This window comes from Nicotiana tabacum, chromosome 11, assembly GCF_000715075.1.
Source record: "Nicotiana tabacum cultivar K326 chromosome 11, ASM71507v2, whole genome shotgun sequence".
Taxonomy (NCBI): domain Eukaryota; kingdom Viridiplantae; phylum Streptophyta; class Magnoliopsida; order Solanales; family Solanaceae; genus Nicotiana; species Nicotiana tabacum.
Window position 1 is genome coordinate 16642526 of NC_134090.1, and position 17176 is coordinate 16659701.

A 17176-nucleotide genomic window follows, 5' to 3' on the forward strand; every position below is an offset into this window, starting at 1 on the left:
TCTTTCTAACCCTATCCAAAACCCACATTACGGTCCAAAGAAAGACCTTCCGATCAGTCTTCAAAAGATTCCAAGTCAGACAAATGAAGAGTCTTACCGGCGAACATAACATTCTGTTCCACAGCAGAAAGTGTCATACCGGCGACACTCCAAATCCCCAGCTGGAAAGTGATACAAATGAGAGAGTCTTATCGATGAAAACCTTCAGAGGCACCATAAGGCGATGAAAGCTGAGAGAAAAGCCAAAAATGAGAGAGACTTGATAGTGAAAACCCTTAGGGCACTGCAAGTCGAATAAGATCAAGAATCAGATGGGGAATCACCAATTGAAGATCTTGAAAGATGATTGACGGTAAAGGATAGGCCACATACGCATGTCATGGCCATTAAAGTCGGTATCTGCATTTGATAGATTTTTATTTATAGTTTCTTTTGTTAAAGAGTCATCTTTTCCTTTGTCTTTATTTTGTTTCTTTTTATTTTTCTCCTTTCATAGGAAAATTCCCTAGTAGAGTCTGTTTGGTCGGAACCAGTGGGAAATGACTTCAAAATAGGCCATCAACTAGTACATCCAAGTGGTACAAGGAACATGCGCAAAACCCGTGTCAAGAAGGGTATCCCTATCAAGATGAGAGTGATAAAAGGGATGGGCCAGTGTCAGCAATTAATGTCATCCCAACAAGTTTGATAGCATAATGGAACACAAAGCTGGGAAAGGAGAAAGAGGAAAACATCCCCAACAAGAGTGGCATGACCGCTTACCATGTTTTTAAACTAACAAATTTTTCTTTGATTTAGAAACAGGGAAAATGAACGTTATTGATGGCTGAAAGACAGGCCATAAAGAAAATCATCAAACCGGGGCAGAAAATTTTCTCATTGTGAAAATTTTCTCGAAGACAAGCGCCCACCTGAATAACGAGAGGAATACTTTTTGACTGTGCATTTCATATTTCAGGCACCCACATGTATAACAAGGGAATACATTTCATGTCTTTACCATTAGGCGCCCACCTGTATAACAAGGGAATACATTCCACGTCTGTTCCAATAGGAGACGTACTTCCTAAGCCTAGCCTTTACCAATAGGAGACGCACTTCCTAAGCCTAGCCTTTACCAATAGGAGACGCACTTCCTAAGCTTTACCCATAGGAGACGCACTTCCTAAGTTATTTCACCCATAGGAGATGCATTTCCTCCTAAGTTTGTTTTTACCCATAGGAGATACATTTCCTCCTAAGTTTGTTTTAGTTTCACCCATAGGAGATGCATTTCCTCCTAAGTTTGTTTTAGTTTCACCCATAGGAGATGCATTTCCTCCTAAGTTTGTTTTAGTCCACCCATAGGAGATGCATTTCCTCCTAAGTTTGTTTTAGTTCCACCCATAGGAGATGCATTTCCTCCTAAGTTTGTTTTGGTCCACCCATAGGAGATGCATTTCCTCCTAAGTTTGTTTTAGTTTCACCCTTAGGAGATGCATTTCCTCCTAAGTTTGTTTTTTACCCATAGGAGATGCATTTCCTCCTAAGTTTGTTTTAGTCCACCCATAGGAGATGCATTTCCTCCTAAGTTTGTTTTAGTTTCACCCATAGGAGATGCATTTCCTCCTAAGTTTGTTTTAGTCCACCCATAGGAGATGCATTTCCTCCTAAGTTTGTTTTAGTTCCACCCATAGGAGATGCATTTCCTCCTAAGTTTGTTTTGGTCCACCCATAGGAGATGCATTTCCTCCTAAGTTTGTTTTAGTTTCACCCTTAGGAGATGCATTTCCTCCTAAGTTTGTTTTTTACCCATAGGAGATGTATTTCCTCCTAAAGTTTATTTTTACCAATAGGAGACGCACTTCCTAAGTAAGTTTTACCGATAGGAGACGCACTTCCTAAGGACAGTTTTTCCCAATAGGAGACGCACTTCCTAAGTTTACTGTACCCACAGGAGACGCACTTCCTGAGGAGACGCACTTCCTAAGCAAGTTTTACCAGTAGGAGACGCACTTCCTAAGACAAGTTTCACCAGTAGGAGACGCACTTCCTAAGTTGATTTCACCAATAGGAGACGCACTTCCTAACCTAAGTTTCACAAATAGGAGACGCACTTCCTAAAAAGTTTCACCGATAGGAGACGCACTTCCTAAGTTAAGTTTTACCAATAGGAGACGCACTTCCTAGATCCATTGTACCAATAGGAGACGCACTTCCTAAGAATAGTTTCACCCAGTAGGAGACGCACTTCCTAAGAACAGTTATCCCAATAGGAGACGCACTTCCTAAGTTCAGTTCTACCAATAGGAGACGCACTTCCTAAGTTTATTGTACCCACAGGAGACGCACTTCCTAAGTTTCAGTTTCACCAATAGGAGACGCACTTCCTAAGATATGTTTCACCATAGGAGACGCACTTCCTAAAGTTCAGTTTCACCATAGGAGACGCACTTCCTAAGCAAGTTTCATCAATAGGAGACGCACTTCCTAAGTCAGTTTCACCATAGGAGACGCACTTCCTAAAGTTCAGTTTCACCATAGGAGACGCACTTCCTAAGTTCATTTCACCCATAGGAGACGCACTTCCTAAGTTTAGTTCTACCAATAGGAGACGCACTTCCTAAGTTCAGTTTTACCATTAGGAGACGCACTTCCTAAGAATAGGTTCACCAATAGGAGACGCACTTCCTAAGTTGATTTCACCAATAGGAGACGCACTTCCTAAGCTAAGTTTTACCAATAGGAGACGCACTTCCTAGATCCATTGTACCAATAGGAGACGCACTTCCTAAGAATAGTTTCACCCAGTAGGAGACGCACTTCCTAAGAACAGTTATCCCCAATAGGAGACGCACTTCCTAAGTTTATTGTACCCATAGGAGACGCACTTCCTAAGTTTATTGTACCCACAGGAGACGCACTTCCTCAAAGTTTAGTTTTGCCCATAGGAGACACACTTCCTAAGTTTACTTTTACCCCATAGGAGACGCACTTCCTAAAAAAATTTCATTCATAGGAGACGCACTTCCTAGTTCAAAATCATTAAGGTTTCACCCATAGGAGACGCACTTCCTAAGACTATTTTATTTTAGGAGACACACTTCCTAGTCTGGTTCACTCAGGTTGTACTTTTACTTTAGGGGACGCACTCCCGAGTTTGGCTTTTTAGATTATATTTTATTTCAGGAGACGCACTTCCGGAATTGAGATTTCACTCCTAGGAGATGCACTTCCTAGTTTGATTCATTTTAAGTTCGACCATAGGAGAGACAATTCCTAGTCCAGTTTTTTGAAGTTTACTCGTTAGGAGACGCACCTCCTAATCAAGGTCTTTCAAGTTCATAAGAGACGCACTTCCTAGTTCTAGTCACTGAAGTTTTCACCCTTAGGAGATGCACTTCCTAGTTTAGCTCATTCCGATTCAACCATAGAAGACACACTTTCTAGTTTGAGTCATTGAGGTTTTTATTTTAGCAGACACATTTGCTAGCAAGAGTTTTGGTTTTACTCATAGGAGATGCACATCCTAGCCTAGTCTTTAGTTTACTCTCATCATTGCATCAGTAGTGTAAGTGAGTTACGATTTTGCTAACGACTCACAAATCTTCCCAGTACAAACTGGGTTAGGAAATTTTGTTTGTTTTGTTTGTTTTGATTGTCAGGGACCCGCCTGTAGACCTGAAGTTGTTGCGTGTCGAAGATAGAAGAAGTCAGGAGTCCGCCTGTAGAACGGGGAAACATTTTTCAAGATCAAGCAGTGACCCACTGGAAAGCAGAAGGTTACAACAAAAATCCCCAGCACTCAATCCAAGATAGAAGCAACAAGAAGCTCGCCCCAAGAATGCAAGTCAACAGTCTGGGATGATCAACAGAAGCTGGTCACCAAAAAAAAAACAAGAAGAAAAAAAAAGAGAAAAAAAGGAAAAAAAAAAAAGAACCCAAATTACGGAAGTGGAGAACAAATGTGGTCTGCTCAAGAACTAGCACCTACAACTAGCAAGTATCAAGGTTCAAATCCAAAGTCTGTATGAAGCACCATTCAAGACTCAAGATCAAGTTTCAGAAGACTTAGAGATAGGAATCCTTGTAACTAGTAGCTGATAGGCTTAGTTAGTCTTTTTCAGTTTTCATTTTTGTTGTAATGACAGGACCGCGGACCGGAACCTCAACGGAACGGCACCTCGATCGGCTCTTCACCTCGGTACACTTCACTATCTCTCTCATTCCCGAACTACACGTGGCCTGATTCCTGTATAACCAAGGATATGTAGGTAGCTCAGATACCAGGGCTCGGTCACATTCCCTCCCTTTCCTTAAGTGTAGTCCGTCCAAGTAATGGTCGGGTCAAAAACATGTCTAGTCATTCTTTGTCGGAAAACTCTTCGTGTTTCCAATCAAAGAGGGGCAGCTGTAAGCACGTGATTTTTTACCCTCCCCGGGAATTTTTACGTTCTTAAGCTTAAATATCTAATTTAGGACTAGTATAACCATTTTAACTATTTTTACTTTATTTCGTTGCAAAAAGAAATTTCAAAAAATATATATATAAATTTTAGTTTATGTATCTCTCATAAACTTGAAAAATACAAAAATTGTACTTTATTTTGGTACTTTATATAAATTCGAAAATTATAAAAAAAATATAGTTCTATTAATGTTTGCAGTCATTATAATTTTGAAAAAATACAAAAAAATATTACTTCATATTTTTGTCTTCATTAAAGAACGAAAATTACAAAAAAATAGTTTTATTAATATTTTATAGTCATTTTAACTTTGAAAAATACAAAAATATTACCTCATATTTTATCTTAATATTTAAAATGAAAATTACAAAAAAATAGTTTCATTAATATTTTGTAGCTATTTTAAATCTTGAAAAATATTTAAAAAAAAAGAAGATATAGTTTTGTTTAAATACTAGTCTTATTTTTGGTAATTATTTTGCTTACATAGGACTAGTTAAACAACGTGTTCCTATTTCTCGGGTCCGGGCAAAAGAATAATATTCGGGTTCAAACTACCCGGTTTTAGGCCTAATTTTCGGACCTAGCCCATAATAAACCGTGTCCAGGACACGTGGGGAACCCCACCACGCGTGGGGGACATATGCCTTGAACCCCACCACGCGTGGGCTCATTTTTCTGGGCAAACCCATGCTAAATACACGGATGAAACAAAGGAACAGGAGGACTTTGGGAATTTTTAAAAAAGAAAAATAGTACTGTTCCTCCGGCTTCCTCCTGGAAAAAACGAAGAAAACCCTACTGCCCCCCCCCAGCGTCGAAAGCCCACCGGCAACCCCTTCCTCCTCCTTGAATCCGCCATTGTTGTCGTTGCGAGCTCCGCCATCGCGACCAACCAGTCACCACCTTCCGGCACCCCCACGCACCATCTCCGTCGACCCACTGCCAACCTGCAACCACCCATCACCAAATGACCACTCCGTCCCGGCCAGCTGACCCTCTCCGTCTCGCCTGCATCGTCAACAAACACCCAAACCCCACGTCCCAAGGAGCAGTCGACCAAAAAAACCAGTCCACCAAAACCTCCGACCACCCTAAACCATCATCAAACAACCATCACCCCGTCGAGCAGCAGTTGTTGCTGCTGCTGCTGTGTCACCTTCCCCAGCGCCACGACCAACAGCAACAACCCGTTTCACTGTCGTTTCCTCACGCCCAGCAATGGATCAAACGACCACTGAACACCGTCCAAACACCTTTGCTTCAGCTATACTGTCCAAACGCGACCACCACTGCTTCAGCGGATGTTATCGTTGTTCTTTCACTGTTGTCGTGCAGTCCGTTGAGGTCGTCTTTGTTCGTCGAGGTCCGGCGCGTCGAGTCCGTCCGTTGAAGTCGATATTGAGGTTCGGTCCATGGCTCTATGCGTTTCTGTTTATTCAGGTTAGTAAGCCTCGATGTATTGGATAAAGAAATTTTACGTTCAATGTTCGAAGTTGCAATATATCAATTGATATGATAATTTTCTGCTCATGTTTCATCGTATGCATTTTTGCTCATTTTGCGTTATGTGATTCTTGTTTATTTGATGTCATGTAATTAAGTTTGACTAGTTGTTCTATGACACAAGTTTGACGTTAATTTGTTCGTCCTTTACTTCGCTTAGCTCATTCAAAATTTTTTATTATTAGTACATGTTATTACTACTCCCGAAATACTCGTTCGCTAAAACTCTTTTTATTAAACCTCTAACAAGTTATGAGATTTTAGTTGTAAAGAAGCTGTAAGGTTTAGTATGGTTAAAAGCGTAAAAATGGCATCCCTTTAAAAATATAAAAAAAAATATAAATAATAAATAATAATAATAAAAAATAAAATGAGACGAGCCTCGCCAAATAAAAGGGACAAATTGCGGGGCCCTCACAAAATATATGTATTAAATACTTAGATTCCGGGATGGGCCATTTAACAAATTTCACGGCCCTCCCCAAAAATAATAATGCGTTGGTTGCTTTAGGCGCGTCTTAATAATGTATCTCCCTAAACTCGGGTGCACATTTATGTGACCCAAATCCAAATCTCAATGGAATCGAAATGTGTCTCTAATCACGGGTACATTGACTGTGACGTGGTATGAGATGCATTTCCATGACGTTGCAAATTTTTTTTAATGAATGAGACGAGCCTCGCCAAGTAAAAATGCAAATTGCGGGGCCCTCAATAATTAGTCATAATAAATACTTAGAATTTGGGATGAGCCGTTTAGTGAAGTTCACTGTCTTCCCTAAAGATAATAACGCGTTAGCCTCTTTAGACGCGATTTAATTAAATCACTTTCTTAAACTCGGGTGCGCATTTCATGCGACCCAAATCCAAATCCTAAAACATCAAATAAAATATGTTTCGGATTGTGGGTGCATTTCATGTGACACAGTCCAAAGATATGTTTTAAGCGATGTTCACATTCCTAAAAAATAATGATAATAAAGCGGTAAAAGATAAAATTTGCACATGGTTCATAATTGTATAAAAAATCAGATAAATAAGCCGAATATAACAGTTGAGCGACCGTGCTAGAACCACGGAACTCGGGAATGCCTAACACCTTCTCCCGGGTTAACAAAATTCCTTATCCGGATTTCTGGTACGCAGACTGTAATATGGAGTCATTCTTCTTTCCTCGATTCGGGATTAAAATTGGCGACTTGGGACACCCTAAATCTCCCAAGTGGCGACTCTGAAATAAATAAACAAATCCCGTTTCGATTGTCCTTTAATTGGAAAAAACTCTCCTGCGCCCCCTCGGGTGCGGAAAAAGGAGGTGTGACAACCGGAAAACGCCAAAATTCCAACTTTGCCAATTCAAGCCTAAATCTACTCTGGGCCTCCAAAACCCGTTCTGATCATGCTCCTAAGTCCCAAATCATCTCCCGAAGCTATCCAAACCCTCAAAAAATTCACATCCGAGCCCTATTTCACATAAGTCAACATCTTGTTGACTTTTTCAACTTAAACTCACTCAAAAGAGACTAAGTGTCTCAAACTTCGCCAAAACCTTTTCGAACCCGAGCCAACCAATCCGATAACACATAATACCGATAAACAAAGAAATAAGAAGGAGAAATAGGGGAAACTGAGCGGTAACTCATGAGACGACCTGCCGGGTCATTACAGAACACAAAGAACAAATATTCCTTCCTCCAAAATTACTTTTCGTGAACATAGAGGAATAGACGCGAATGCGAAGGAGAAAACTAGATGATAGATTCAGCAGTTCCAAAATAGAAGAAAATGGCTGTAACCTATTCGAAACACACCCGAGACCCCATCTAAATACACCAACAAGTTTCATAACCTAACACGGACTCGCTCGAGGTTTCAAGTCTAATCAAACAACGTCGAAACTACGAATCGCACTATGAATCGAACTTATGAACTTTCAAATCTTCCAACTTCTAAAACTCGCGCCAAAACCTATCAATTCAATCTGAAATAACGCCAAATTTTGCAGACAAGTCTTAAATGATACAACGGAGTTGTTCCAACTTTCGGAATCGCATTCCGACCCCGATATCACCAAAGTCAACTATTGGTCAAACTTCTCCATCTTCCAAACTTCAACTCTTCCAACTTTCGCCTAAATACTTCGATTTACCTACAGACCTCCAAATCCAAATTCGGACGCGCGCCCAAGTCCAAGATCACCATACGAAACTGTTGAAATCATCCAAAACTCATTCTAGAGTCGATTACACAAAAATTAAATACCGGTCAACTCTAACCTCATAAGTTTCAAAAACTATAATCCTTTTTCCATTTGACTCTGAATCCTCCGGTAACTAAACTCGATCATGTACGCAAGTAATAACACATATTACGAAGCTACTCAAGATCTTATGCCGCTTAACGGAACTTAAATTCTCAAAACGATCGGCCGAGTTGTTACACTTGCTTGACGTGGATGATACTTCATATTCCATGTCAGTTTTTATATTGTATCTACTAAAAATACTTATTATATACTATTTTCTTTAAGAAAATTAATGCCCCATCTCATCTCGCTTCTCTCAAATTAGGGATGCCTTGTGCTTAGTAGTGCACATATTTCTTCTTCCTTGTCCGTCTCATATCCCTTCTCAGTCTCACCATTATGTCGATGAATAGTTATTTAGGTATTTTTAATTAGGTAGATCAATTCTGCGTCGTTCTTAGCAACTGCTACCAAGGTATTGCCGGAGTCAGATATTGGGGGAGGGGGGATGAGAAAGAAGAAGCTGGGTTGGGGGTTTCACGACCAAAAAAGGTCAAAATTAAATGTAAACAAAAGAAAATAAGTATTGATAGCAGAAATGGCCACTTTTAAGGGATCTTCAGAGATTGTGTTTTCTTTTTTTTTTTAAGAAGAAATTGGGGGGGGGGGGAGAAGAAGGGGAAAAAATGAAAAGGGAGGGGGCAGTGGGGAAGAAAAAGAAGCGTACAGGGTGAAATAACGAAAAGGGAGAGGGGGTGGGGGGTAGGGGAGCCAGTAGAAAATATAAATTAAATGGGAGTGGGGTGCGAGGTACAGCAGAAAGAGACAATATCACTTTGCTTTTTTTTTTTTAAATACTTATTTTATCTTTTTTTTTTAATTTTATTTTTTATTCTTATTTTAATATTTTTTTTTCTTCTTATTTTATATTTCGTCTTCAAAATCTTTATATGCACGCTCGTTGTCCCCGTGAATTACACACACTTTGTCCAATTCAACTATTTTATTGTCGCATGTGCTTGGTCAACAGTCAGAGGAGTTTAAAATATAGACTTTGATCAAGTTAAAGTGTTTGGATAAAAACAAGTGAAGTAGGAGGACCAGAATATCAAATCGGAACAAGTACAAGGGTTTAGTAGGCTATTATGCCAAGAATAGACGAATGACTTGTTTTTAACTTCAATTCATCAATGCAACTCAAAATAAAATTTATAACATCAATATATTTTATTTACTTTTAAGAAATGTCCATAAAATGATCTATTTTTCTTTTCCTTATAAAGGCCCAGAAATAACTTGTTTACGTGTTATTGGAAAGCGCATTAACAAATAACACACAACAACAATCCAGTAAAATTTCACTCAATGGGTCTGGGGAGGATAAAGTGTACGCAGACTTTACCCCTATCCCAGAGGGGATAAAGAGTTTGTTTGCGGGAGACCCTTGGCTCTAAGACAACAAAACCTGAAAAAATAATATCGAATAAAAATATATGAGCTTTTTAAATGTTGACTTGTGATGAAAAAAGAACAAAGATTGTAAAAATTAACCAATATATGATAGGAAAGTGAGGATACTGTTAGAATCAAGATTAATATCAACAAAATGTATCCTTTATGATAGTCATATTAAATATTACATCTCAAATATTGAGAAATTCCCGATAGGAACTAAGGAGGGCATGCCCCTTTAGTGGACTTTATGTGACGGAATTCGGATTAATCGAATTAATAATATATAAATGGTTTTACCAGACAAAAAGAAATATTACAAATGAAGAAAGGATCGCGATCATGCTAGAATGTATAAATAATAAATACATTATGTTGATTTGATCGATATTTTTGCTTGTTCAATATCAAAAGCCGACTTGATTTAGTTTTTAGTTTCTCTTCAACACCCTTATATTCGTTTAACCAGTATAAGCGGGGGGGGGGGGGGGGGGAGGTAGGACGAAATCTTGTTTTACTATGAAAAAAAAGGAAGGGAAGTCTTGCTTTCCCTCCAAAGTAGGAGGAGATTATAATTTAATCCAAGTCATCCTTCATTTTACACCGTTGATTGACTAGAACATCAAACGGCTGAAACTCACGATCCGCGTCATCCCAAATTAACCAATCAATAGGTCGCCCCAGCTTCTTATATAATAAATCTCTTTACACCATTCCCTTCACACAATTCGAACTCAAAATCCCTCCGATTTCCTACAAACTTTGCTAATCTCCTCTTACATTCCTCAAATCTTGTTGAAATGGCACCAAAGGCTGAGAAAAAACCCGCAGAGAAAAAACCAGCTGCCGAAAAAGCCCCCACCGCCGAGAAATCATCAAAGGCCGGCAAAAAGCTCCCGAAGGACGGCGCCGCTGCTGCCGGAGACAAGAAGAAGAAGAGGGCAAAGAAGTCAATTGAGACTTACAAGATCTACATTTTCAAGGTGCTGAAACAGGTTCACCCTGATATTGGAATTTCAAGCAAAGCTATGGGTATCATGAACAGTTTCATCAACGATATCTTCGAGAAACTTGCTCAGGAATCTTCTAGATTGGCCCGTTACAACAAGAAGCCTACGATTACTTCTCGGGAGATTCAGACTGCTGTGAGACTTGTACTTCCTGGTGAATTGGCGAAGCATGCTGTTTCTGAGGGTACTAAGGCTGTTACCAAATTCACCAGCTCTTGAAAGTTGATAGGTTTTTGTTGTTTTTTCCTTTTGGTTTCTGTTGCGTTTATGAGTTCAATTAGAGTTTGGTGATGTAAAGAAGAACTTTTGGTGTAATGTTTTACAGTTCTGCATCTGTAGCAAAATTGGAAGTTATGTTAATTTTTAAATTGAAATTGTCTTGATAAAATTAATTGGTATGGTTAGATTTGTCAGTGGCTATCAAATGATGATAGTTATGTTTTCTCATTCAAATTCAGTTGCCATTTTAGTGTTAGTCACAATATTGAGTTGCTCAGTCTAACATTATTTATTTGTTAATTACTATTCTATCTCAATCTGTTATCTTAATCATCTTCCCTCAAGTGATTTCTTAATTTTGGTAATTATGCGTTTTGCTAGAACGTGATTGGTTTTCAAATGATTTTATTAGTATTAAATATTAATTATTGAATTCTTTAGTTTCATCATTAGATACTTTGGTGCTGTCTCAGATAATTGCAATCTGTCCGCAATATAAATCTGCTATAAGTGTGGCTCATTAAGTTTTACTATTGAAAATTTTTCCCAATTGACAAAGTAGTATTGACACGTTTTCATTAAATTCAATTTTTGAGTAGCCTCTTCAGATGTCCCGATCATTCAGCAATTATACTACACAAAATGTAATGATTCTGTTAAACCTCACAATGACATTTAATTTTTCTTCACAATAAGATCGGTCATGGAGGAAGATTAATTTTAGAGCCCGTTTGGCCAAAATGTCAAACTCTGCTTATTTTAAAAATAGTTTATGTTTGGTCAATTCATTTAAGAAGTACTTTTTGCAACGTCTGGTAAACAAATTGTGTTTGTCAATCTTCCTAAAAAGTGCTTTTGAGTGTCAAATTACCAAAAAGAATAGTACCAAGGTCTTATTATTATTTTAAAGAGAAAAATAAACTTAAATATTTATTGTAAGAGATTTTTTATTTTATTTAATTAAAATATAAAATATAATGTAAACAAACATAATAAAGATTTAACTCAATTTTACATATATAGTTATACCAAAATACATAATATTATCTAATATAATTACTTATTGTTGCATAATGATTTGAATAATCAAAATACATCATTTCGCATGAATTAGAAGTCTATTCCACAAATTATTATATATTTATAATCTACCATGAAATAATAAGTAAAGATAATATTTTTCAACAATTTCATCTCTTCTTCTATCACATAATGCCTCCATAGTAGTAGACTTGTCTTGCATTTCTAAAGAAATATCAGAAGACCCACCTCCTTCCTATGTCTGTGTAGTAATGTCTTCATTAGCATAATAGTTGAATTCCTTATCGGTAGAAAAATATCGTCGGATAAAATTATGTATAGTCATGGTAGTTATAACTAGATGATTCTAAGTGACAAACTTGAAATAATATGACATTGAGCGTAAAATAAAAATAATTTTGAAGAGTAACTAATTATTAGCAATACATAATGTATAATTTTATTTTTTTAAAATTTAAATCAGAAAGTAATTATTACATAACCTAACCAACTTTGTTGTAAATTGCATGGCGGCCTATTGTGAACTGCCACTTGGCTTAATGTGGATGTTTTTTCTTCATCTTTTAATAATATATATATGCGATGAAGTTGTAAATTTATTACCTATTTGTAGGTAATTTTCACAAATTAAATTTTACAATTGTTTTAAAGATTCGAGAACTAATAGTCTATAACAGAAGAAATTATAAATAAATATTTGTAGGAAGAGAATTGATAATCCAAAAAAGGATGTAGATAATTTGCTTTAGTGTGAAGAAAGAAGAAGATAATTTGAAAAGTTACAAGACATTACACCCCAAAAAATCAAAAACAAGAAAAGTCAATAAAGAATTTGGAAAGTTACAATATGATTCATGTATAACATATCTTTAAATTTAAGAGAATGATAAAAATCAGAAACAAATATGGAAAAAAAAAAACTTAAATTAGTAAGAGATAATTTGAAAAGCATAAATTTTAAGGTGAGGATAGTTTTATCTTAAATAAATTAATTTTCTGTTTTTGCTTCTTTTCAAAAGCAGAAAAATTACTTCTGCTATTGGCTAAAAGTACTTTTTTATCTTGGTCAAACAGCTTAAACTTTTTTAAAAGTACCTTTTTGGGGAAAAAAATACTTTTGGCCTCCCAGAAGCTTGGCCAAAAGAGGCTCTTAATGTTTCGAAATAGCACAAGATAAAAGATTACAAGCTTATAGCCCGTTTTATTAAAGAACAAAGCAATCAACCATCACGACAATATTTGGGTCAGCATATGGGTCGCTAAATTAAGTTCCGTGTACTGTTCAATAAATTAAAATTGCTTTTTTTTTTCCTTCCTATTTTTTGGAAGATCAATAAGTACATTTTATGAATCGCCTTTAATTTTCCTATCATTGACTTTTCAATTGGTGAGTTTGATTAATTGTCTATAGTGTTTAATTTAATTTATTTGGTTATAGTTGTAAACATGCAAAATTTGTTGGATTTAAATTCAATAAAATAATTTGGACTTCATTTTAAATATATTAGTCCAAAAAAATATTATGTGCTAATATAATTGGTTTAATGTAACACCTCAAACTTTAGACAAAGTCCCATATCGGTAAAAACACGAGAGGAATTCTAGGTATATAAGTTAACAAGCCTTAAACCCTAGTGATATGTTTTAAACCCGTGAGGGCCTAGGCACAGAGCAGACAATATCACTAGCGGGTTGGACTGTTATAGATGGTATCATAGCCACTTTTGTGTCAGCCTTGCCGATGGTGGGTCAGAATTCAACCGAGTTTAGGCAAATCCCAGTTAGGTGGGGCAAACCTCAGTGTTAAGTCTAGGCGAATCTCATGCAGTGAAACAAAACTCATCGAGGACACTGAGTCCATTAGAGTAGGTGTATGTAACATCCCATACTTTAGACAACATCCCACATCGGCAAAAACACAAGAGGAATTATGGGTATATAAGTTAACAAGTCATAGACCCTAGTAACGCGTTTTAAACCCGTGAGGGCCTAGGCCCAAAGCGGACAATAACACTAACGGGCTGGGTTGTTACATTTAATTAGTTAAGTCCAATAAATATTTACTGTGCTAACTCATTTAGCTTGGCTACAAGTGATGAGCCAACTTCATTAGGTCCAATATATCATCTTCCTAGAGGCCCAGTTTGGTGCCACGTGTCGTCGTGGCTTGCCAAGTCAAATGGAAGAGCCGATAGGATCATGCCATGTGTCAACATGACAAGGCATGCAAGTCAAATAAAAGTCCCATGCAACTATGCCACATGTGTAAATGACATGTCTTGTGGATCAGACGTCGCAAATTTCTCCATAAGATTCAAGTTTCAAGTTCAAGTTCAAGCTAAATAACGAAGAATAAATCAAGGCTCAAGGAGTACGAGTTCAAATCTAAGTTTGTGCTAGTTCAATTCAAGATCATCGTTCGTGGAAAACAAGCATAAATTCAAGATCAAGCTCGAAAGCCCTTGAATTTATATTAGAAAAGAAGAATCACAAGATTCATAGAGATTGTAAACTCGTATTATTTGAAATCAAATACTACGATTGTTGCATTATTTTTCAATTTAGATTATATTTTGTTGAATTTATTGTCTATAATAATCATTGAACTTTACCTCTTGTATTAGTAAATTCACAAAGTTAATTTACTGCACTTTTAAGATCATTGAATTTATTCTTTATATTGTCAAGTCACAAAACTATTTTTATATCTTTAAATCACTAAATTAGAGTTTTTTGCATTTTGCCGTATGATAAGTTTTATTCTTTGGAGCTTGGATTGACGCGGAATAAGGAAATCAAAATCTAATATTAAATGCCTCGCACTTACATTATAAATGTAGATGCTAAAACCCCTTAATTAAACGAATAGGCACTGACAACGTATAATGAAATTATTGTCAATATAAACGAGATAAATGAACGAATTAACAAGGTCTGGTATATGAGCTTGTTTGAGTAAAAATCAGAAATAGTCAAATTTATGGCTGGTAATTGAAAATAGCAATTGTTTCAAAAGTAATTGAAATTTAGTAATTTTTTCACGTAAAGATAAAATCTGAATAAAATACCCTTTAAAATTCGAAAAAATTTCAATGTAATATGTTAGAGTTCAATTTTTTACATAAAAGATTCCAGCAACATAACATGCTAGAAGTTTATACGCAGGAGTTCCATAATCTAACATATTATGCTGAGAACTTTCCGTGTGCTGAAATTCCAACATAATATGCTCGCCTAAGTGGAATTTTACTCACTATAACGAGTTATTGAAAATATAATTTCTAAGATCTATTTTGAATTAAGAATTTCAAACTATGAATTAAATATTTCATTTTTCATATGTAAGTTCCGATCTTTTGAAGTTTACAAGCGGCAAACCCAAAAAAATATATATATATATTACTTGGCGAAAACATTAGGAGCGTGTAGAGTTAGAATTGTAGTTTATGTAATAGTTTCTTTGGTTTATTAAATATTACCTTGACATATTGAAATATGTAAATAAGGGTAAATTTTGGAAAATCAAAATTAATTCCTTCTTGATTATGTCAATGGACATTTATTTTGGATCAAAATAAAAAGTTAAAATAGTCACTTATTGACTTAGGGATGGCAATGGGGCGGGTGCGGGTTGTGGCGGGTTTACTCTTATGCGGGTGCGGGGCGGGGCGAGTTAAAATAATTTTTAAAATTTTGAAAGCGATGTGGGGCGGGTTGCGAGTTTAATGCGGGGCAACTTTGAATTTTATCTTTTTTGAAACAAAGCAATCATTTAAACTACAATTCATATCTTTCTTCATTAGCACGAATACTATTTTGATTTATAATTAATTAATTTGCATAAGTCTCACAAAAGTGATATTACATAAGTCAAGATATCGTATTAGTAATAGGAAATGATAGTAACCCATTTATTTTAGAAGATCAGCGTAATACTCTCTCAGTTTTATGTTTATGTGATTCTATTAAACTCGTCATTTTATAAAATAATAAAATCTCAAACTAGTTTGTTTTAGAAAAAAAATTAGAGAAAAAAGAAAAAAAAAGTGGGGTGGGATGGGTTGAAAACTGAAAAATAACTGTGCGAAGCGGGACGTGCCGGATTGAAATTTTTGTGAGTTTTACCCCAGCCGCCCTATTGTCATCCCTAGTTATTGTGGACATGGAGTATTTGAATTGCCAAGGAAATTAGTTTTTTATTCTACCAATTTATTTTTATGACTTAATGTTCTCGTAGCCCGAGAGACTAGTTTTTATTGGAAACAACATTCAAATCAAACGCACTGCAAAGAAATAACCATACGAACTTTTATACTATGATTATAATACGAGATTTGTGTTTATTAAATATTTTTGTGGTAGATGCTTTGGTATAATAAAAAAAATATGTGTTTATTTAGGTTTACACTAGTTAATTTGGTTATTGTCAATACTATGCATTCTTAAAGGCTATAAAAGAAGAATTTTGGAGACAGTACCTTCATCATATGACTTTTTATCCTAGAATTAGCTAGCCTCACAATTGTTATCTTGCAATAAATATGAGTGTGAATATAATACTCCAATATCTCTTATTTTATCTGAAATTAATTGATTGAGAGGATAATTTAATCTATATTTTTTATACTATATTAAAAGTACGAAATCTCCATCAAGATATTGTTCTTTTTTTTTACCCTTCGTAAGTAAATTTAACGTTGGAAAATTGTAATTACAAACACTAACAGACAAAATTTGAAAGAAAAATTAAAAAGTGCCGTTTTATTGCCTTTTTTTTTGTTGAGTGCAACTTTTCTTTATTAAAGTTTAAGATTCTGCAACTAATTAGGATTCATTATAGGTTTAAGAATTTGTTGGCAATTAAATTTTATTGCCGTGTCTTTTGTTTATTTAGGTTTAGGTTCTTTTCTATGTTTAGACTTTAGATTTAGGGTTCGGTAATTTTTTCGGGGGGGGGGGGGAGAGGGAACCATAAAATTGTATTTAGGGTTATTGACGTTTTTTTTTTGGTACAAAAGATAATATTTATATATATTTAAGTACCGCGTACAGAGAGTGGCTGGTATAGCCTTCTATTACAAGTGACTTTAGTGCCATACTGTAATAAGCTACTACTAGACGAAGCTACAGTAGTAGTATTATGTATTAAGCTATGCCTACTCAAGTTGTTCATACATATTATGTAAGATAAAATCAATTTATTTAACCCAATTCAAGTACAATTAGTACAAAAAAGGTGAACAATATAAGAAAAA

The 17176-nt window shown here is 35.9% G+C and overlaps 1 protein-coding gene across 1 annotated transcript; it reads left to right on the top strand.

Moving 5' to 3' along the window:
• The first annotated feature begins 10356 nt into the window (after positions 1 to 10356).
• LOC107802330 (histone H2B) lies at positions 10357 to 11049 on the top strand. The gene has a single exon (XM_016625802.2). The coding sequence runs from the start codon at positions 10452 to 10454 to the stop codon at positions 10878 to 10880; it is 429 nt and encodes a 142-aa protein (XP_016481288.1). The 5' UTR covers positions 10357 to 10451; the 3' UTR covers positions 10881 to 11049.
• The last annotated feature ends 6127 nt before the right edge of the window (positions 11050 to 17176 follow it).